The 24,482-nt window shown below is 40.9% G+C and overlaps 1 protein-coding gene across 3 annotated transcripts in view; it reads right to left on the minus strand.

Moving 5' to 3' along the window:
- GRM5 (glutamate metabotropic receptor 5) overlaps positions 1 to 23,326 on the minus strand; it is a gene marked incomplete at both ends in the record, with an annotated part of 269,004 nt that extends 245,678 nt beyond the window's left edge. For 2 of the 3 annotated variants that reach the window (XM_082337804.1, XM_082337803.1), the window contains one exon: positions 22,639 to 23,317. In XM_082337804.1, the coding sequence (XP_082193930.1) occupies positions 22,639 to 23,317 (679 nt within the window). Of the gene's footprint in view, positions 1 to 22,638 lie in introns of all 3 variants that reach the window. The other variant, XM_082337805.1, reaches the window with a different exon arrangement.
- Positions 23,327 to 24,482: the final 1,156 nt, after the last annotated feature.

Raw genomic sequence — 24,482 nt, forward strand, 5'->3', positions numbered from 1 at the left:
GATATGTCTCAGGTGTGTGGGGTTGGTTTGTTTCTTTCTTTGTGTGGTCAGTCCCCAGTTGGAATCTATTCCTATACTGAGAAAACTTTATTGATCAAGTGATTTTTCCTCTAATTTGTAATTAGTATACTAGGCAGACCAAAATCCATTAACTGATTCCTTCAGAATTTGCAGATTCCCCCTATGTACAAAACTACATTCCATTCAATCTTGCTTTCTTTTTTTATTGCACACTGGAGTTCAAGAAGAGAAGGGGACAGGAGAATGAAGAACAAGCCACAGGAATTACTTCTACTTAAGCTAACTTTATTGAATAACAGGCCATTTTTCTTGCCTCCTTATCTAACTTGAACATGGCATAACCATTGGTTTATTTGAATGATGGTGTAGATTTTAACATCAGACCGTATACCCTCTGTTCCATTTATCAGGGTGTATTGCATCCAGTTTATAAATGGCTGTTCTTCCCCTGTTTGCAGCCGTGTAGCTCAGCTCATTTCCACAATCATTAATGCCGATGTTTTTTCTGGAGAGTGAAATTAAGCTAACCTGAAAATTCATTATGTCTTACTATCTTCATGAAGATTAAACATGCCAATGTTCTTATAAGCATTTTCTTCTCCTTGTTGTTATTTTCAAAGATTCTGGGGATATGCTTTCAGATTCACCTCAATTCATTTTTTCTTCCAAAATACATATACATATACTGCAGAAGATTATGCATGCACTGTAAGTATAAACTTGATAAGTGGTCTCCCAAGGTGACTCCAGCTGACCCAGGTGACACAGTGACATGTGAACAACGTTTCATCAACTTATCAAATTTCATCTCAAAACCACCTGCTTTTTGGACAAAGTTTATCTATTCTAAGGCTATTCTAGAGCCACATTCACCTGAGAGTTGGAAATCCTCAACCTATGCTTATTTATTAAGATTTTTCTTTCAGCCATCATTACCATTCAATGTGATGTATTTAAAGACAGTAATGATATTATTCAGGCTTCATTTTGCTCCACTAAACAAAGACAAATCTTCTGGGCTCCTGTTTCATGATAGGCACTTCAGATTACGTTAATAACCCTTCTCTGCAGCTGTCCCCACTCTGATTCTCTCTTCCCCAGGCATCAATGACTACCAGTCTGCAACAATCAGAAGATGATTTACAGAATCCTGTACAGTAGGACAAACACTCTTCTGTTTTTCCTGAAAATACCTCTTCAAGGTCCCATTTGCCTTTTTCATATCTTTATCATATTGGTTTCTCTCTTCTCTCACACCCTCTCTTCCTAAGTGCTGAACTCTTGGGAAACCACAGAAATGAACACTAATCTGTAAAGAAAAAGGAGTATTTGTGGCAGGCAAGACAAAAATTTTGTCACTGAGCTTCACGCTTAGTCAGTAGAGACCATTATGCACCTCAGAACTACTCTGGAAGCCACTTAAAACTTGAGTCTCCCTTGGCAGGCGTCAGAATTTCTTACTGATTTACAGATGAAGTTTAGGATTACTATGCTCCTGGAGTGGACTTCTTAGGTTAGACACCTAAATACAGGGAAGACTTTAAGTGCCTGGTACAATTCCTTTTAGCCTAGTCTCCAAAACCATCTAATTCTTGTTGTACAATTACTCTTTTTCTCCTTTCTAATGGTTAATATTTTTCCATCATTAGAAAATCCCAGGGTTTAAACTAATTATACTCACATCAGTTACAAAAGCATTAAATGAAATGAGTCCCAGTATTGATCACTGAAGACTTCTGTGAAGAACCTTATGCAATGTCATGCCTTCTTTTTCCATGTCACCCAGTTTCCTGCCCACCTCAGTTTCATGGCAGCATTTTCCAACTACTAGGAAACCCAAACCCTAACTCTAATTTCCTCTGTAGCACTATATCAGTGCTTAACAAGCCTGGACAGAGGAAATCCAAACCACATTTTCTCTCTTTAGGGACAAAAAAAAAAAACAAATCCCATGAAAAAAAGATTAAAAAGATATGGTATCTGTCCTGGTTTCAGCTGGGATAGAGTTAATTTTCTTCTTAGTAGCTGGTAGAGTGCTGTGTTTTGGATTTAGGATGAGAATAATGTTGATAAGACACTGATGTTTTGGTTCTTGCTGAGTAGAGTTTACACTAGTCAAGGACTTTTTAGCTTCTTGTGCTCTGCCAGGTGCATAAGAAGCTGGGAGGGAGCATAGCTAGGACAGCTGACCCAGACTGGCCAAAGGGCTATTCCATACCATATGACATCATGCTCAGTATATAAGCTGGGGGAAGAAGAAGGAAGGGGGGGGGACGTTCGGAGTGATGGCGTTTGTCTTCCCAAGTAACCGTTACGCGTGATGGAGCCCTGCTTTCCTGGGGATGGCTGAACACCTGCCTGCCGCTGGGAAGTAGTGAATGAATTCCTTGCTTTGCTTTGCTTGTGCGCGCGGCTTTTGCTTTACCCATTAAACTGTCTTTATCTCAACCCATGAGTTTTCTCACTTTTACTCTTCCGATTCTCTCCCCCATCCCACCGGGGGGGAGTGAGCGAGCGGCTGTGTGGTGCTTAGTTGCTGGCTGGGGTTAAACCACGACAGTCCTTTTTGGCGCCCAACGTGGGGCTCGAAGGGTTCGAGATAATGACAGATTTAATTGGAATGTGCTAGATTGAATTCATAGTTGTTAGTGCTGTTTAGGTATTAATCAGCAGGCTTCTGTACTTGCCATGGGGCTTGCTTGCCTTACTGTATATTAGAGTATAGTGCTCGTTAGTGGCTGCTTTTTGCTTTTGCTACTTGCTGAACTGCTTATCATCTTACTGTGCTGTGCCTGGGAACATTTTGATAACAACAACGGCCATGCCCTGGGCTGGCAGATGGCCAGGGCATCGCTGCTGTTTCTGCGCTGCTGTACTGGACAGGCTGGAACTCCAGTGTGAACTCGAGTCAAAGGGACTGTGACCTGTGGATGAGTCCATGTGGGAGCAGGACACCCCGAAGCGCCTGTGGACGTGGATAAGCCCATACCAGAGCAGGTATGTCTCGAAGAGTCTGTGGCCATGGTTATGTCTGTGCCGCAGCAGGTATACTTCTTGAAGGGATTGTGGCCCAAGGATAAGTCCACGCTGGAGAGGGTACACCCTGAAGCATCTGTGGCTGTGGATAAGTCCGTGCTGCAGCAGGTACACCTTGAAGCATCAGTGGCTGTGCATGAGGTCATGCTGGAGCACCTCAAAGCGTGTGGCCATGGGTAAGGCCATGGTGGAGCAAGTTTACTTCTGAAGAGACTGGCTGCAGGTAAGGCCATGGTGGAGCAAGTTTACTTCTGAAGAGACTGTGGCTGCGGGCAAGGCCACGCTGGAGCAGGTATATCTCTGAAAGCATTGTGGCCCATGGAGAAGGTCATGTGGGAACAGGTGCACCTCTAAGTGACTGTGACTGTGGATAAATCCATGCCACAGCAGGTATACCCCTGGAGAGACTGTGGCTCATAGACAAGGCTCCGCTTGGAGCAGGTACACCGCTAAGGGACTACAGTCTGTGGATAAGTCCAAGCCGAAGCAGGGGCAAGGGGAGGAGTCCATTGCAGTGTTAAACCCAATGGTCTGGTCCAAAGGGGCCAGGGGTGGAGATTGTAATGGAAATACCTTTAAATTGTTGTAACCCAGGATTTGAGTTGCATGTTATGAGAATTACTATAGCAGGAACCCCTTGTTGCTAGCCAGGCTAGGAGCAAGGGGAGGAGTTCATTGCAATGTTAATCCTGGCCCAAAGTGGCCAGGGGTGGAGATTGTAATGGAAATACCTTTAAATTGTTGTAACCCATGATCTGAGTTGCATGTTATAGGAATTACCATAGCAGGAACCACCTGAACAAATGGAGGAGAAGCCTTACAAGAAGCAGTGCAAGTGCAGCAGTGACCCGACCTGAGCTGGCTTTGGTGCCCAGTAACTCCACGCAACACACCACCTCTCCTGTCCTGAGTGATCACCATCACCAATGGAGCCCAAAGTCACGGACTAAATGAACTCAATGGACATTATGTGGACATTTGTGGATGTTTATGGACATTTTACAGACATTTTACAGGAGTGGTCCATAGAATAAGTGGGGTGGTGGTTAATGAGGATGTATTGCATAATGTGGGACCTGAGCATGACGTAAATGGTATGGAATAAGGGGTGGATACTGTCCTGGTTTCAGCTGGGATAGAGTTAATTTTCTTCTTAGTAGCTGGTAGAGTGCTGTGTTTTGGATTTAGGATGAGAATAATGTTGATAAGACACTGATGTTTTGGTTCTTGCTGAGTAGAGTTTACACTAGTCAAGGACTTTTTAGCTTCTTGTGCTCTGCCAGGTGCATAAGAAGCTGGGAGGGAGCATAGCTAGGACAGCTGACCCAGACTGGCCAAAGGGCTATTCCATACCATATGACATCATGCTCAGTATATAAGCTGGGGGAAGAAGAAGGAAGGGGGGGGGACGTTCGGAGTGATGGCGTTTGTCTTCCCAAGTAACCGTTACGCGTGATGGAGCCCTGCTTTCCTGGGGATGGCTGAACACCTGCCTGCCGCTGGGAAGTAGTGAATGAATTCCTTGCTTTGCTTTGCTTGTGCGCGCGGCTTTTGCTTTACCCATTAAACTGTCTTTATCTCAACCCATGAGTTTTCTCACTTTTACTCTTCCGATTCTCTCCCCCATCCCACCGGGGGGGAGTGAGCGAGCGGCTGTGTGGTGCTTAGTTGCTGGCTGGGGTTAAACCACGACAGTATCTTACATTTGCTTCCATATAATTTTCTTCAAAATTTGTTTGAAAGCAAGCACACTATAGAGACATGGTCTGTAGATGATGAGATCATTCCACCCACGCAAATATGCATTAAAGCACATCCATTGTCTATGCTATTCTCCAGTATTGCGCTGCCACCCTGAAACAATGTTTTCTTTAAAGAACCCCCAAAAAGTCTAAAAGTCCTTCTGAAAAAGACCTTGCTGTCAAGTTTATGATTTCACAGACAACTAGTCTTAATTCTCTGGGACCAAAATTATCCAACACTCCCTTTAATTCTACTGAAGAGTTTTTCTTCCACTTCAGTTGTGGTCCTTTCCACTTCCATAACCTCCTTCCTGCCAGTCAATTTACCTTTGCCTTCATATTCTACAGTCTTCATCTTTATGAAGACTTCATCTTTAAGACTGTAAGACTTCATCTTTATGAAGACTGTTATTCAGCACATGTAATTTTAAATACTTATCTAAAGTACCCAAGTTAGGTAGGCAGTAATTCAAGGTCACTAAAGAAGACATTAAATAAAATGGAGGGTTGAATCACCCCTTGGAAGTGAGTCTCCATTGAGTGGATAGGGTGTCTGGGACAATTTAGTTATCAGCTTGAAGAAAAATGAAATCTTTTCCACCTAGAGCCACTTCTATGCCAAGAAATGTTTGGTTTGGCTTAGGGCCAAGATTGAATTACTTTTAATGTTGACTCAATCTGGTTTTGTTCTTCTTCATAACTTTGCACACGGCAATGGTAGACTTTAGTCTAAAAACTTTCTGGTTTTATTTAATTTGTGAGATTTAACTCATCTTGACTTTTACAATTTTTACTATTTTGGATATCCATGATACATTGTCTAAATAAACTTTCTGAGGGATTTTAGAGCTCTTCACTCCATTCCCAATGGGAAAATCCATTCCAAGCAGATCCCATTCCAATAGATACCATTACCTGGGATGAAAACTTTGGATAAGAAAGACGTCTTTGCCTTAGTGTCCATTCTGCCTTATATTTGACTGTCTGATCCTGAGTAGTTGAATTTATATAATTCATTATCTTTCTTAATTTCTCAGATACCTGTTCTTTTGAAATTAACCCTCTTTCAATAAACAATAATGTTTATACAAAATATATTCATTTAATTAAAACTAAGTGAGCTCACAGCTAGCATTATTTAGTGTCTTATTATTCACTCCAATAAAACAAAGCACATTTAATAATAATACATTTTCAGCTATTAAATATATCAACAAGCTGTAGAGAGCTGCAAAGAAATTAAGATCCTTGGAAAACAAAGAAGACTATGCAAAGATTCTAGTGGAGTGAAAATCTATGTGTTAGTGCTTGTATTCATAACTGCTTTCTTTAATACATGCCTGCAGGTTAAGAACAATATTTATCAGGAAACAAAGGTAACATTTATATTAGTATATTAAAGCAACACCAGAGAACATTCCCTAGTACTGAGACATGATTCTCTGTGACATTAAATTGCTGTAATAGTCCCTGGAATCATTTTTGCTTGGATCAAATAGAACTGTCCCAAACAATTCCTAGGCACAGTTGGAGACAGTCTGAATCATGAAATATTCAAAATAGGCAGGTATGATATGATCAGATTGTACCAGCTTTTCAAGAACAAGCAAATTAAGATTCTTCAGGTATAGCAACTGAAGATTCAGAACTGTATGACATTTACTACTGTAAAGCTCACAAGGAGGGTGCTGCCTCTTTATGTTCACACAAGGGCTTCTGCACAATGGAAGACTGGACAAGGGACAGGACAAGGACAGGTAACGTAGATTATTCAGCATCCACTGCTTTGGTCCAGTCCTCATTATAGCAGATTTGCCTTGTATAGGGATCATTGAGTGGTCCAGAAGAGAAGCAGGGTGCGAGTTAACAGTTAGAAAGTGCAGTGCTTAAGCTCAGCCCTTGGTCTTTTTTTAGTGATGTACACATGCCCAGGGAGATTCCATTCCCTGTCCAACCATCTTCAGGTTAATCTATTTCAAAAAGACTAGAATTACTCTTAGAAATAAGAGCACTATACGGTCTTGACACTAGAACTGGAATAGTGTCCAAAGTTCCACATGGGTGCTTATAATTTTCAGATATAATTTTGAGCTACCAGCATGTTACAAGCACCATTTTTCATATTAACAACAGAAATACATAAAGCCAGCATTTTGCTAGCCATCAGTGATCTCTAACAGCAAGTTTATTCCAAGGTGCCAGTTTTACAGAATTTAAAATAATATAGCTGTTTCTGTTTCAGTTAAGACTGAAGAGTCAAAGGGCTTTGCTCAGGGAAAATTACTTCAGGGAAGAAAATTAATAAACTGATTGCCACACACAGTAAGAGTCCTTGATGAAACATGTAATTAAGGCAAGCAGGCAATTCCTTCAATAACATTGTTCTTGTTCTAGCAGATAATACCAAAAACTTGTCAAACATGCATTCAGAAGTCTGTTGTCTATCAGCAAAGGACACTTTTTGATTTGCTGCTTCTTAACCAGTTGAACTATATAGACTAGAAATAGCAAAATGGTTCAGAGCACTTGCTGAACCAGAACCCCGCAGAGTACGTGATGGATTGAATCTGCCATCTCTTTTTGTCCAATTCCATTGCACTCTCTGGACTAAAGAAATAAAACAGTCGATGAAAGAAAAGGACTCAGGCTTTAATAGTAAAGTAAGTAAGTCAAGACTGCATGTGATACTATTTGGGAATGGAAATTCTTTTCGTAATTTAGTTATAATGACATATATGGACACCAGCTAAGGTGAAGGTACCTTGATGCCAGATGCTATTCAAAGGCACAACAAGAGAAAGGAAAAGCTTTCAGTGCAAATAAATAGACAACAGAATCACAGTGATAAACAAAGAAATACAGAGTGGTAGAAAAAAAATAAGTTTTAGCTTGTGAGAGAAATCCTCATGTTGCTGTTGAACAAACTGGCAATGCATGTGTACACTTAATGGTGCTGAAGTACATGACAGGATGCCATACAAGCACAGCACTGAGTCAAGGCTGCGTAGCTCAGACAACGAACCGGTTTAAGTAGCGAGTGCTTTTTCCGCAACTGGTTTATCCACAGACAGGTCAGGTATCTCCGCTTGATACTGAGCTCCTGAATAACTTCAGGATACTACTCAGCTGAAGTTAGTTAGGTTAGGCACCTAACTAATATGTCATTTGTAAGTAACCAGCAACAATTTATTAATTTGTAAACTATTCATAACCTTGAAGCAATGTGTGATTGGAAGGAAGGCAGTAAATATCCTTTCTTACTACAAAATCCCTCCTACCAGAAAGTGTCACTCAGTAACTTTGTGGAGACTTTTCAGTTGCAAAGATTATACTGAGTCAAAAACGTCACTATGGACTTCAGAATATTACAACATTTTATAGATTAAAACATTTCAAGCAAAGCCTATAAATAGACGATATTCACAATGTGACCAACTCCCTGAGATAAGTAATTACTTAGCATATTGCCCCAAATACTTTTTAGGTTATATTTAAACCCAAAGCAATCAGTCCTATTTATTCAATAAATTTTGCATGCGACGCAAAATGCTCATCTTTGAAGTCAGAGCATCTTCTCACACATTCATTCAGATTAACAAAATAGTTTCACTGCAGATGTCATGTATTTTTAGAGGACAGCAAAAACAGCCATTGGGTATGCGAACTCTAACCCATGGCTGTCCAGAGGTGTGGTGTGTAGGTGATAAGACTATAGCAAATTTCACCAACAGAAAATGACAATGCACAAGTACCCACTCTTCCCATTTTGAAAAGCATTTTTCATTAAAAAAAATCCAACTCCTCCCTTTTCCTATAAAATGTTTATCTGTTTTCTACAGAGAAAAAAGAAGGAAAATGCTACAAAAATATTTTTTCACACTAATGCAGAGAACAAACACACACAAAAACCTCTCAAATGCTGTCATAGTTCTAGTTATGATTTTTTTTACAAACTCCTCTACAAAATTGTGAAGTAATTACTTATTTCTTGTGTACATAATGAAGCTAGTAGCACCTCTACCATGATCATATCAAAATGACATATTTGTCTAGCCAGAGAGAAACCATCAGCTTATGAGAAGTTATTAACATGATTGATTTGAAGAGCCATTTTATAAAGCAAAATTCAGTCACTTCTGCTTGACATATTTAGGACAAATCAACTGCTTATAAATGCAAACACAGTTTTGAGTTATTGCTGTATTCCGAAGTTTGCTTTTGCTTGAAATTTAGCTATGTCTGCAGAAATATTTAGTCCCTTGAGAGCACCTCGCTGCATTCTCACTTCTGATCTAATGAACAAATCCAGGCCTCGTTCTCCCCACTGAATTTACACAAACAACAGATGAAGGACCCAAAGTGGCACCTCCCATACTGTAACAGATTATGACCATCAACCATGGAAGATAGACTAGTACAAGGGAGACCAGGGGTCTGGGAAACAAGATAGGTGCCATGGTTGACCTCCAGCACAGCATGCCGGCTTTCAGTCCTTTGGTTCCTTACTAGTAAAATTATATTTAATTTGTGAAGCATTTCAAGGCCTGTAGATGGCATGTTCTGAATAGGATCTAGGGTGTATTAAATACTCAGATCTAGAAACTGTATCCGTGAAACAGTTCATCTTAAGCACCATTGCTATTTCTGCACTTTGTTTCTCTTAAACCTGTACTCTCATCTTTCTCCTTCACCTAGACCTTTGATATTCTGCTTCCTCCCCTCTTGCTAAAAGTCCTCTTGGCATTCATATCCAATGTGCACAGAGTTCACTCCTGCCCTTCCACAGCCCACTTGATAAAATAATCCGTGATGAAATTGCTGCAAGTGGCATTACGTACTGCTCATGTCTTTGAACTGACATCCCAGCAAGACAGACAGGGCAGGGAGAGCACTGCCAAATCCGGGCCGCTTTGTTCCAGATTGTCTGTAGACTGAGGATGGCAATGCTCCACTGTTTTAAAGACTCTGGCTACCTTTGGCCAGTTTCCTTTATGGACATGACTGCAAAATGCTGAAATGCTACTTACTGGGAAGAGCTTGACATTTTTTTCATGTATCAGTACGCACACACTGACACTGCCCCTTCTCCCCCAAAACCATCTATCTTGTGAGTAAAAACTCACCTTTTATTTCAGTTATACATTAAAGCTTAGGCTTTACACATGTCAATGAAGCCATGCGTGTTGCAAATGTCAAATGAACTCCCTGATTAGTGTAGGCAAACATACTGTAAGGTTCTATAGGGCCCATGCACATATAGCAAACGGATCCTTTGGGACTTGCACCTGTAATTTAGCTGGCAGCATAATTAGGTCCCATATGGATAATGAAATGTAACATGTCAGTATTTTGTAGGCTGAGATTTGTCACACAGAGGTGTTGGATGTAACACCCACTCTACCAACTGTTCAAGAGTAGAAAAAACAAAATCAGTTAAAAGCCTGTGTGTAAAAGAGAAATAGGAATCAGCCTTCAAGCTTTCAGTTTTCCAGGCTTCCAGTGTCCTCTGTCTTTCTGCCAGTGTCCTCTGTCTTTCTTTCTGGAAGTATGCCAATCAAGGTACTTTTTCTTAATAATGTTTCAGAGTACCTTCTCGAAGGGCAAAAACCTGTGCACGGTTGGTAACAGAACTTGTACACAAACTACATGTCCGTGAGCTTCTGTGCCCTACATTACCAGTAGTGTCTGAGTGTCCCTTACTCTCCAAAGTATTGATCCTCACAGCACTTCCATCACACATTTGAAATGTGGGTGTTAGGAGCAAATGCTTCAAAGACACCCATGTGTGCCAATTCTCAGCCTACAAAATGCCAAACCATTATAAAATCATTAAGCAGGCCCCCCTGCAGATGGCTGGAGGCATGTCCACAGCAGGCTACAGAAGGGGCTGCAGGCACACCCAGTGTAGCTCTGATCTAGCTGGTTGTGCTGAGCTACTAGCTGAGATCCTCAGCTCTGCGGTGTTATGTCCCATGTTGTACTTCTCAATGGACTGATCAGTTTGAGCTCAATACTGTAATGGTACAGCCCAATGTGACCTTGGTGTATCTGAACCAGTCTCTCCATCATAAGGCATTGGCATGATCTCTACTATTTCATCGGGGCTACACGGGTAATCCAGGGGAGCACAGAACTGGGTCTCTCACTTCCATGTAAACCATCCGAAGCTCCCTGCTCCAGTAGCCACCAACCGCACTGTCCTGCTCCCCACACCTAATATTCTCAGGCTAAATTTTCTAGTTCTGATGATTTAATTTGACTCCCACTCCCGACCAGAGCAGTTGAATGGGGCTAGAATAAGAGACAGTACTATGTTTCCAGTTCACAGAGACATAAGCTAACCAAATAGCAAAGGCAGATCCACAGCACAGCACTGAGGACTCAATAGCCTTCCCTCTCATAGCGCAGCTTAGTGTGATGCACATGCCATCGTATGCAGATGGAGAGGCTTCAGCATTGGCCTGACATGGTCATAAACAACCATGCATGACTGAGAGGCTTCTCAGCACCTTGCCTCCTGGGTCAGCACCATTTACATGTCACTCCTCCCACAGGGTGGTGCCTAAAGGCACTGTCTAGCCCTGCCTGAACAACCTGTGAACAGCTCACACAGAAGAATCTGTCTGCATAAACTGTTGGTTGAATACACATGAATAATGCATAGAGCTGTAATAAAATCAGCTTGGGAGCAGGGAAAGGAAAGGACTATGTTAGCCTGGAAGGTTCAAACAGTTCCAGTTAACAGGCGAGAGGCCAAAGAGAGAGGGAGGGGCAGGAAGGTCCCACAATTGAAGAAACAGCCAAATAGGGAATGGTGGAGAAAAAGAGAAATTTGTAAGTCAGTAGGTCAAGTAACCTTCTCTTTTTCAATAAAACTCTATAGGAGGATGTTGTTATAACTATAAATCTTACACTCCTTGTTTGAATCTTGCGTAGCTTACCAGAAGTAACTACATTCCTAGCCTGTCCCAGCCTTTGCATAAGTCTGACTTTTGTATAAAATCAATAAGGTTGAGATCCCTGAATGCATTCTGTACCAGATGCTTCATTTTGAGCTACTTAGGCATGCTGATATTTATGGGTTTGCATAAATGCCTCTGGATTTGGGGGAAAAAAAATCCCTCCATAGAAATTCTGTCTGAGTGAACAAAACCTTCAGCCCTATATCCAGTAAGACATAGAGCATCTACATATCCCTTTCTTCTCAGTAGGCATGGAGGTGGCAAAAAAGAAGTTGAGTAGCTAAATACCCTGTACAGTGGGCTTTCAAGGGAGAGACGCAAGTCAGAGAAAGAGAGCATCTGGTCCAACTTCAATATTTTTTAGACCCCTTAAATTTGAGCTAGTCTCCTACTTTCCCTTTAGGGAAAGAAATAGGTCAGACAAATTGCCTGTCTTTTTGCATATGCATGAAAATGAGCAAGGTAACTTCACATCCCACAGCGCTGTTGGAAGGAAAAAAACAAAGCAGCCCTTTGTATATATCACCATGACTGAAGACATATGAGAAGCTTATATTGGAAAGATAATATACACTCTCTCGTATCATCATTTTGGGCACATATCCTAATCTTTTTGAAAGCTTCTGTTAATGTGAAAAGGATTTGAATCCTGTATTTTTGTGTGGTAAAGATGAAAGAAAAAGGAAGAACTTCTTACCTATCAAATGCAACCTTAAGTTCTGTTCTACTCATAAAACCAAATGAGAAGCAACTGCATATTTTTACTAATTTTTCTCCCTAGACTTCTTTGGAAAACTACGATGAAATTCTCTGAGCTGCAAAGCCAGCATGGAAATGGGAAAGGACCTGAACCTCACTGCTCCTCCTCCATCAACAGAAGGTATAAGATCCCTTTCCAAACTTCTTGCTTTTGCTCCTTTTCCATGCCTAAATATAGTTTCATTTACTTGCTGTCAGGATGTATCTATGCTGGCAGTTCGGCACAACTCAGAGATCACAGCCATCTACAACATTTTCTGCAAGCCAGGGAACACCCTCAAGACATGTCAACATGCTCCCTGACTGCTCACTCATCTTGCTTACAAAGACTGTCTCTGAGGCAGCCTGGTGGAGAGAAGGTGGATGTGATATAGTTTTGGGCTCTTTAAGTGCAACAGGTATTTTGGCCAAGAACCTATTCCAATGTAATTGAGAATGAAGTTGGGTATGAAGCTTGTTGAAACTGATGAAGGTGAAATAGAGGAAGAATTTCAGCTTATTTTTCACCTTCAAGGCTTTGCTTGCAAATAAAAATGTCCTGTTTTTCACTAAATGCCAAATCTGCAAATTGAACAACTGTAATACACAAAGCTTTAAGACAAAATAAATGTAGAATTGCTGAATAATATATCTAGTTAGAATCAGATTTTTTTTAGTGAGAATCTGGACTTTAAATCCTGAACTTTAGATGACATCTGGACTAAGTCTGGATTCTTGTGCTGGGTTGACCCTGGATGGATGCCAGGTGCCCACCAAAGCTGTCCTATCACTCCCCTCCTCAGCTGGACAGGGGAGAGAAAATATAAGGAAAGGCTCATGGGTCGAGATAAGGACAGGGAGATCACTCACCTGTTACCATCACGGGCAGAACAGACTTGACTTGGGGAAAGGAGTTTAATTTATTACCAATCAAATCAGAGTGGAGTAATGAGAAAAAGAAAACTAAATCTTAAAACACTTTCCTCCCACTCCTCCCTTCTTCCTGGGCTTAACTTTACTCCTGATTTCGCTACCTCCTCCCCTGCAGCAGCACAGGGGGACAGGGAATGGGGTCTGTGGTCAGTTCATCACACGCTGTCTCTGCCGCTCCTTCCTCCTCCGGGGGAGGACTCCTCACACCCTTCCCCTGCTCCAGCGTGGGGTCCCTCCCATGGGAGACAGTCCTCCGTGAACTTCTCCATCGTGAGTCATTCCCAAGGGCTGCAGTTCTTCATGAACTGCTCCAGCGTGGGTCCCTTCCATGGGGTGCAGTCCTTCAGGGAAAGACTGCTCCAGTGTGGGTCCCCCATGGGGTCACAAGTCCTGCCAGCAAACCTGCTCCAGCCTGGGCTCCTCTCTCCACGGGGCCACAGGTCCTGCCAGGAGCCTGCTCCAGCGTGGGCTTCCCACGGGGTCACAGCCTCCTTCAGGCATCCACCTGCTCTGGTGTGGGGTGCTCCATGGGCTGCAGGTGGAGCTCTGTTCCACCGTGGACCTCTGTGGGCTGCAGGGAGACAGCCTGCCTCACCATGGTCTTCACTGCAGGCTGCAGGGGAATCTCTGCTCCAGCACCTGGAGCACCTCCTCCCCCTCCTTCTTCACTGACCTTGGTGTCTGCAGAGTTGTTGTTCTCACATATTCTCACTCCTCTCTCTGGCTGCAGTTGCGGGGGGGGGGTGTCCCCCTTCTTAAATATGTTATCCCAGAGGCATTGCCACCGTCACTGATGGACTCGGCCTTGGCCAGCGGCAGGTCCATCTTGGAGCTGGCTGGCATTGGCTCTATTGGACATAACGGAAGGTTCTAGCAGGTTCTCACAGAAGCCACGCCTGTAGCCCCCCCACTACCAAAACCTTGCCACACAAACCCAACACAGTTCTCCAGGTGAAAGAAATTTAAAAATAGTATGCATCTTTGATGGCCTTTATTTTAGCAAGAGCTCAGTCTGCATTGATTGATAGTCATGATCACATAAACCAAAATTTTTAGAAATTTCCAAATCTTATTCGTACAATTATCTACCTGAAATTGTTTGGTAATCTTATTTGACTGGGGAGGGATAAGAGGAAAAAAAAGTTAAACCTAACCAGGGGGGAGAAGCAAGAAGTTAATGTTACCAGAAAAAGACATGGTAGGAAGAGGAAAAAATACCCCACCAAACATTGATAGTAAGCCAGATGGGCAGAGATGAGTTAGAACAATGAGTTTTTGATACAAGCCAGGATGTTGTTGGCCTTCTTGGCAACCTGGGCACACTGCTGGCTCATATTCACCCAGCTGTCGACCAACAGCCCCAGGTCCTTTTCCGCCGGGCAGCTCTCCAGCCACTCCTCCCCAAGCCTGTAACGTTGCATGGGGTTGTTGTGACTCAAGTGCAGGACCTGGCACTGAGCCTTGTTCAATCCATACATGAAAGACCACTTCCTCTATTTACAAGAGCTAACTCGTGATTTCTCTGAAAGCTAAGAAAGGCAAAAGGCCTGCATGATTTTTGAATGACAGTGAAGGCCAATAGCATCCTGGCTTGTGTCAGAAATAGCGTGGCCAGCAGGACTAGGGAAGTCATTGTCCCCTGTACTTGGCACCGGTGAGGCCTCACCTCCAGTACTGTGTTGAGTTTTGGGCCCCTCACTACAAGAAGGACACTGAGATGCTGGAGCCTGTCCAGAGAAGGGCAATGAGGCTGGTGAAGGGTCTGGAGCACAAGTCTTATGAGGAGCAGCTGAGGAACTGGGGTTGTTTAGCCTGGATAAAAGGAAGCTGAAGGGAGATCTTACCGCTCTCTACAACTACCTGAAAGAGGCTGTAGCGGGGTGAGGGTCGGTCTCTTCGCCCAAGTAACAAATGATAGGACAAGAAGAAACGGCCTCAACTTGCACCAGGGGATGTTTAGATTGGATATTAGGAAAACTATCTTCACCAAAAGGGTAGTCAGGCACTGGAACAGGCTGCCCAGGGAAGTGGTTGAGTCCTCATCCCTGGAGGTATTTAAAAGCCGTATGAGGAGCAGCTGAAGTCCCTTGGTCTGCTCAGCCTGGAGAAGAGGAGACTGAGGGGAGACCTCATCGCGGTCTACAGCTTCCTCACAAGGGAAAGAGGAGTGGCAGGCGCTGATCCCTTCTCCCTGATGACCAATGCTAGGACCTGAGGGAACAGCAGGAAGATATGCCGGGGGAGGTTTAGGTTGGACCTTAGGAAAAGGTTCCTCACCTGAGGGTGGTGGAGCACTTGAACAGGCTCCCCTGGGAGGTAGTCATGGCGCCAAGCCTGACAATATTCAAGAAGCATTTGGACAACACCCTCAGACATATGGGGTGAATTTTGGGGTTATCTTATGCAGGGACAGGAAGGGGGGAGGATGCAGGGAGGGAGGGATGGGGGAGGACCTTCCAGCTCTTCCCTGAGTAAAACACCTGTTATCAAAACTGTTAAAGAACATTAATATTTGTGCAAAAATTTTAAAAGCTGACATATTTTTGAGTGAAGTTTCCATTTGACTTACAAAGTTACCTTTTATCAACTGTTTTAATATAACCAAAAGACAAGTAGTTTATTTTGACTGACTTCTGAATTTTATCATAGCTTTAATTCACTTAATATATTGTTATTTTGGCTATTGATTCTGACTTTAGGAACCTTTTTTTTTAATTGTATGGAATATCTTTTTTCCAGCCAGGTCTATAGTATGTATCCTTTTATCTCAAAGACAAAATATCAACAGGGAATACAGGAAAGTGAACCACTGTCACTACCTGTGGTCGTCTGATAGCATATATCAGAAGGACCATCTTTTTTAAAACTGATCTGACCCATCAGGCACTGTGCAGTGAAACCTTGTTTCCTGAAAGATTTCCAAATCTCATCAACCTGATAGATCCTTCCCTGATTGAAGAGGTGCACCCTGGGGATGTGGACTAGAACTGTGCCATTTCCAGGCCCAAGGCAAAAGACATATTTAAGGTGAAGCTGGAATATGCTGGACTCCCACTGTCTCTTTTCAATGAAGGCAAGTTTCATGACACTACAGCTTTCATTGAGTAGCTATAGAGTCTAAAAGTGAGGGAAAAAGTGACAAACACTTAGCCCCTAAACAAAAGAAGCAAAGTGACATTTTGAAGATACAAATGTCCTGTTTTTAGCCAAGTCCACCCTATATTATTCCTTTCAAAGTGATTTTTTTTTTTTTTTAACTTTAGAATAGTACACCTCCTTGCTCCCCTTCCCTTTGCTGTCACATGGTATTTCCCCTAACAATCTTCATCCCTAGTATGCTCCAGAGTATACCCCTTGTTTATTTTTCTTTCATTCAAGATACTTCACAGTGGGTATGTCTGGCCTGAGCAGTCTGGCAGTAATGTTAAAAAGTGCTGTCCCATTAGTCAGTCACTGCAGAACAAAGTAAACATTAACTTGATGCTACTTCAGTATTCTGTCTCAATATTCCCAGGTGATTGATAACATTTGCTCACTTTTCACAATTGTGATGCTAGGATAAATATTTGAAATTGGACAAAAAAAAAGCCACCTTTGTTATAGATGTCAACATTCAATAAAAATGAGCAAACACCTCAACAAGATAGGACTGGAATGGGTTTTCCATTTCCCATATTTTCTTTCAAATGAGAGATATTTTTTATTTTTGCTACAAGATTAATGTGATTGAGAGCATATCAAATTTTGATCATCCTGATCTCAACATTTATGTTTGAAACAGTTTAAAAGTCTCAAAAAATAAAAAATAAAAGTAATTTCAAAAATAAAAACCCCAAGTAATTATTTTATCCAAAGGCAAAAATGAAACATTGCTAAAATAAAACATTCTCCAGTCTTTAGACAGGACGTTCTTCCATTTTCAGAAACAGATTTTCAGAAATAAATTTTCTTTGTAATTGAAAATATTTTCATGGGCTAGCAATGACCTTTTTTGGTACATTATTTCTATGTGTTTTTTTCTGCATGTAAAGCATGAAAAAATATCACATATGTTTAAATAAAATGAATCTAATTTTAAATCAGATTATTTTGTGAAAAGCAAATAATATTTCTGACCATGATTGATATAGTTTTTGTATCTAAAGGTGAAAAAATCTAAAGTCAGAAAGAAAACTCCATAACATCATATAAGTACAATTTGTTCCAAGCAGCAGGTTTAAGGTCAACTTGTTGCAGCTCTTTCATTCATTTCTTCCTGTTCTCACATGCTATGACTAACTTTCATTTTGCTCTTTACTTGGTAGCAAGGGATGTAGGCAAAAATAGTCTTGTAACCAGATACATTTCGACAAATATGAAAGGAAATGTGTGAAATAACCCTCCTCTGCAGGAAAAAAGTTCTGCTTTTGTTATGCTTGCCTGGGTGCATCCTAAGAAAATGAACATGAACCACGTCTTTATATTCACTTATGATAAATTTAAATGGAGGAAAGTGATAATAAACAGAACGGACTTTGAGGATGAGTTTGATCCAATGTTTACCTGTAGAGCTGTCTAAAGAAAATGTTAACAAAGTGGCTTCTTTCTTAAGGCTGTATTCAAAAGTAGATCACACCTTTTATATAATGGAGTGAAATTTATCCCTTGCCACCCCCCATAAATTTAGCCTATTGTGTTTCAGTTGTACCCCTGTGCAGTTCTGTTTTTTCCAGCATACATCACGTCTTCACTCCATTCAGAGTGGCAAAATAAATATTTTCCAATGGCAATGAAAATTGCCTTTCAAATTATTAATTCATTTGGCTCCAGGCAAATTTTAAGGACAGACTCTCAGGGATTGGCCTTGTTTCTGAGTAGGAAGGCCTGATCCAAATGTCAGTCTAGTCAACGGGGGAGTATTGACTTCAAACAGGCTTTCAATGAAGCCTTCAAACCACAATGATGGGAGAAGAGAAAATTGTATATATTTTTCTCTGATCTTTCAAAAAGACCAGGGAATGCATTCATATGGGAATTGAGGTAAACAGGCAGTTCTTTGTCTCATGGGGCAGACAGCCAGTTTCTCCCCGGTTTCCCCAACCATTTCCAATTAGTTTTGGTGCCGAGTGGTTAAGCAAGAAAAGGCTGAGACAAAACTTCAGGGGTGTTTGACGTGCATGGCTCATCTGCATGCCAACCGTCACCACCCAAAATCCAGATACAGGCACAAATTTTCCTCTCTACTCCCTTGTCTGTGCATTAGTTTCCTGAGGGGTGGACAACAGTTACATGAGCTAAAAAAAAAACCTGAAGTGTTCTGAGAAATTGAGGGACTAAACCAGAGAGCTTCCCTCTGCTGAGCTGCTTTGCCTGAGAGGCACAGACTGAGTTCCTGACCTCATTATTGACCCGCTGTCTGTCTCCAAAGTTGGTTTAGGAAGTGAAAGTTGGTTTGAGTTTAAGAGAAGTTTGTTTAAGCTCTGTTGCTATCACAGTAGTGGAAAAAACCATCTGTAAGGCCAGCTGAAAGAATTAGATGAGTATGCAAACTTCAAATAAAAAGGTCTCCAGCACATCCTGCATGCCTGTTGTAGCAATCCATAAAGTTGAAGATGCTTGCTTCAGGCTTTAAGTGATCGGTTCTTAGTGGCAGGAGTTTCCCATCATATTTTCCCTCTTTGCTCGCTCACTCCTGCCTCCCTGCCATGCATGTTAACATGTCTATTCATGGGGCCACGGCATGACCTGGATTCCAGAACTGATGAGCCTTTTTTTTAAAAGTGCCCTGATGGTGGGTGAAAGTTTTATTTTAAAGGCAGATAGGTTCAGAGTAGAGCCCCAGAAATCATTAAATGCAAGGAAGAGTTGGAGAGTGCGGGAAGATAATGACACCAGTGGCATGTCATTCCTGACAGAGCCAAGCAAGGGGGGTTACAACCTAAGACTATCTAAGATTTGCAAAGATTTCTGATTAGCATATATAAAATACACTACAGTAAGAGGAGACGACTGTTGCTTTATGAGAAATATCCTTCATTTCTTACTCATATTTCCTATTAATTAAACTGCAGAAACTTCCTCCTTAAAATTACAAGAGCTCCACTGACAATAGTGCTTGCTACCTTCCAATTCTTAGGAAAAAAAATTACTCTTAGTGGTTACTTGCACACCTGGAGGCATCAGCTAGATTAAACCATGATGCTAAATGTCAAAGAAGCAAAGCTTACAAGAACCTCTCAATTTTTTTGTTTATTTCAAATCTGGAAGTCTTGAATAAGGATTTAATAACAAAATTTCAGATCAGCCTCCCAGAATATTAATCCACTGCAGGCACTGATGATTAGTAAGTGCAAAAGGAAAGATTCAAACAGGAAGCTTTTTATTATGAAGCTTCTGACTTATCCCAGGCTTTTCTTATACTAGGCCAAAAAGAGACCTACAACTTTATCTGCTGATGGAGCTACTAATGCAATGAAATAACCAAGCTTTTTCTGCCTCTTCTTTTCTCCTGGTTCAGCTTTGAAGGAGAGGACCTTCCCTCTCCTTGGAAATCCTTCCCAGAAACCAAAGATTGTGTTTCAGAAGAATCTGGCTAATGCATGAAGATTAGCTAAAGATAATGAATGTAGATGGCCAGAATTACTGGAGGCAATGAAATTCCTCTCTCAGTGGGTGGGCAAGATCCTAAGTTGATAAAAATTGCAAGGAGTGTGATTCAACAATTTTTTTTTCCCTATTTTGAAATAACACCTATGAATGTAGGACACTGGATACAGGGGCATATTCGTAATGTTTACAAGCAAACAGATGCGATATTAAAAAGAAAATTAATTATAAAAATAAAATAAATAAAGAATATCTCTTTTGCTTGTTTACCCAATTCGTTTACTTTAACATTCATCTATAGGAGTGTTTTGTGGTGTTTTTAAAAAACTCTTTCTGTTTCTGGAAGGGACAACATCCGCCATAATCTTTGGAAAGTGTCCAAAACTTCAGACATTCTCACATTTCAAAGAAATACCTTGACCAGTTTGTATTTGTCTATCTCATTATAAATACCATCTGTTCTATTGTTAGAAAACATTTGTGTGATGTGATTTAACAGGAGAGCATATTCATCATTATGACCAGACCATGCAAATAGATGACAGGATCATAAGATTCCCAGAACCCAAGCTTAACGTTCGTTCACTGAAGTCCAGAGTTATGTTGCTGTAGACATGCTATGAGTAATATGAGACCTCAGGTATTAACAACGTACCACCTATCTTGTCCACTTTAATACCGGCAGAAGTAGGTACATGTTGTACTAGATATATCATTCATCATTTGTCCTTCTTCACACCCTGCTCCTCTGTCATTTTCTGCTCTTGTCTTGCCCACAGTAGCTACCTTCAGCTTCAGTCCTTGTGTCCCTATTCCCTTCTTTCCAATGCGCAGTGCAAAGTTCCTCTGCCATAAGATTAACATGCCATATGTTACCATCTGCTCCAAACAGAGTGTCCACGGGAAGTGGTAAAAGTAAGTATTCTCACTCTGTGCAGAATCAGACCTTGATATAAGCCTGACAGTTCCCATACTGAATATATAAGCATTGCCTCTCAATAAGCAGAGGTGTAAACGTTGTTCATAGCAAAAATTAGACAAGTTATCAAAAGTAGTCAGGATATAAAATTTTATAGTGATGTGATGCATTAGTGGCATTATTTTTTACCATGATGTTATTCATACATATTTGTGAAGCAAAGGATGCACACCAAACCATGCCAAAAGCATCAGCTGGCACAGAGTACCTTCGCTACATGATGTGACACAGGGTGATTTATACACTGTTATATTAAACTGTTAATATATTCACGCATCCCCATACAAAAGAGGCTGCAGTTATTTACCAGCTTTTGTTATCGTGATGGAAACATGATTGCAACAATCTGCATGTAAGTTCTAACTTATTTTTTTAAATACTGCAGAACGAGCTGTCTGTGTATCTGTAGGAGGACGAAGATCTCTACATGCTAACATTGGACCAGCATCACCCCAAAAAGGGCTTTGAATAGTATGAAGACTGCCAGAGAAGCACACTCAGTGTGTGGGAAGGGCAATCTGCTTTCTATTGGTTGTAATAAAGCCAGCAGCATCTGCTGCTGTTCAGAAACGCCATCACCACTACTCAATCTCTTAATAACATTTTTCATTCCCAGATCATATTCTGAGCCGTCCATTCCAAGCTTGTCTGTTTGCACAGAGGAGACCTGGTGAGATCCTAAAATTCATCATAGAACCTAATTCCAGAAAACTCATTAAATGGTGCTGTCATTAGACAGGGACTGGTGAAACCTGCTCTTAAGGCAGTATGAAATTCTAATCACTTATAGCAAGATGAACCCACTCAACTCTGCCGATACAAGGAATAACAAAATCAGGTAAGCTTTTCCATAGCATTTCCCTTTAATCATATACTCTTCTCAACACGGCTTAAAGAGCTTAAGCTCTAACTCAAATTAATAAAAAGAGGAAAGCAATTTAGCATGCAGTTCTGATTTTCTGGACACCTGATGGAGCATAACTGTGTGAAGAAGATTCAAGGAAACTTCCCTTGCTTACTCCTGAAAACAATGGCCAGATGCAGAGCAAGAAGTGGCTGCAATACTCCATGGAGTATTATAAAAAGGAGAGAAATAGTTTTGGTCTCCAGGAGACAATCTGCATTCAAATATTAGCCAGAACTACATATTTCCTAGTATTCATGCCTCTGTGCCTCAGATATTAAGCAGGAAGACATTCTGACTCGGCTACAGTTTCAAATGATGATTTAGCTCTCTTCTGCACTAGGAAGACCAGACACTTTCTCATTAGCCATTGATACCAATATAGTCAAAATTATTGTTCTACATAAACACACCAATTGGTAGATTAAGAAAAATAAATAAATGTCGACTAAATTAAACTAAAATGTCTTAGGGGACTCCAGAGTAAGCACTTTTAGCAACAAGTGGCCCTAGAGCACACACAATCCTGTATTTCAAACTTTGCTTTCAGCCATTGTCAACATGATGCTACTTCAGCCCCATAGGGAATGTGAAATTATTAAGTAAAGTAAAAGTTTATATTGTTGACAACTGGCTGGTAAAAAACCCAACAACATCAAACTATCATCATCTATCATCTATTTGACCACATCAAAGTAGTTTGAAGGCATTCTTACATAGAAAAAAATAACCTCTTACCTTCAGTGTGTACAGCAGAAACATAGGTCCAGTTATAGCGCTTGACAATGTCCACCATAGCCCGTGCTTGCTGTGCATCAGATGGCACAACTCTCATAAAATACTTGAACAGAGTTTTGTCGCTTAGGTCCATGCTTGTGGCAGAATAAGCAATCTGAGGTATATTGAAAAGCTGCAACAAGTTCTGGACCTGGATAGCAACTGAGCTAGAACCAGGTCCAATGACACCAACAATGGGTTTCTTGGAGTGGAAAGACGATGAAGATCCATCCACACATCGCACCATGCCTTCCTCTTCTTCTGATGAAATAAGAGAGTCCCTTATAAACTCAATGCTCTGCTCCAGAGCCACAGCGGAATGCCAGCAGGAGTCCCTTATTTCACATCCGAGCGTTATATTTGGCAACAATGTGGGGTCCAAATTAATTCTGTCAAGGGTATGTAGCATTGCCTCCACTCTCTGAATGCCATACTGCTCTCTTACCTCTCCACATTTCCTCTCATGAACCTTGTCAACAGTTGGTTGATGGTGGACAGAGAATAGAGCTCCAATGATAATATCACCAGGCATGTGTGCAACCACCCTTCTTTCATTGGCCTGTGCAGAAACCAAAAGCCCAAAGTTCCCACAGACATCTTCCTTCAATAACAGGATTGCAAGGATCAGCAAAAGGACCATTTTAGGAAATGGTTTAGGCTGGTAGAGACAACATGATGGAACAAAGCTGGAGAGCTGGTGAAAAGCAGTTATCAAATCTTTTGGATAAAAGGAGCACTATGCTGATGGTTAACCAGGAGTTTGCGTATATTCTCTAAGGAGTCACCATCATCTCCAAGTGGACAGCTATGCAGAGCTGCACATGTGATCATAATCCTCATAACCTTAAAAAATGAATAAATAAGAGAAAAAACTTTAAATAAATAAATAAATAAATAATTAAAATTAGTTATAAAGTCAGCTTTGTAATCTGTTCTAAAATTGCACCTATTCCTACTGTTGTCAATGACTGTAGTACATTGCCTCCTATATCTGCTTACTTCTGTCATTTTTCAGGCCAGAAAACTTTGTTGTACTTCAGTGTTTCACAGTCTTAGGCTTGTACTTCTGCTGGTATAAATTGGTGTCCTTTGCTTTGACACTCTTGTTTAAAAACTCTTTTGGGAAATTTTTTCAAAAGCACAAAAGACAGGCAAGTATTTAGTTCCAAAGAAGAAAGATGTTGCCATTTCTAATGTGTGTCTTTGAAAACAACTCCCTCCTCTATAACACAAATGCATATGTTGCACTAACGTACCTTGGGCTATACTATGTTATCAATTACAACACTAGGAAACTGCTGTTGACAAACAGAAATGTTCTTGAAATATTCTAAGAAATGCAGAATCTGTTTCTTCAAATCTGTAAATCTGTTTTTTCTTTGTAAGCCACAACATGAAACAAACTAACTTATTTTAAAAGCTAGAATTAAGAAAACTGATTTTGTTATTAATATTTGTATTCGTTTTAAGCAGTGAATATTTCAGCAGAGGAACAACAATTCTAAAACAGCAGAGCAGTGAAATTCTCTTCATCTTTTTTATCCTTAAATTAAACATTGCCAATAAACAATTTGACAAATGCTGGTACTATGGACAACTATAGAGACTTCGCTGATAGAAAGAAGTCAACATAGACACTATACAGATGCGTTACTGCCTAAAATATTTGGTCTGCTGTGTTTGCCAATAGTCTGCAATGCAATCTGCACTTGTCTTTAGTGTTGATGAAGGATCAAAAAAAAAAAAAAAAAGAAAAAAGAAAAGAATCGGCAAAGAATTCGTATCTTGGGCTGTGGTTAATGAAA

This window comes from Platalea leucorodia (assembly GCF_965183815.1).
Source record: "Platalea leucorodia genome assembly, chromosome: 2".
Taxonomy (NCBI): Eukaryota; Metazoa; Chordata; class Aves; order Pelecaniformes; family Threskiornithidae; genus Platalea; species Platalea leucorodia.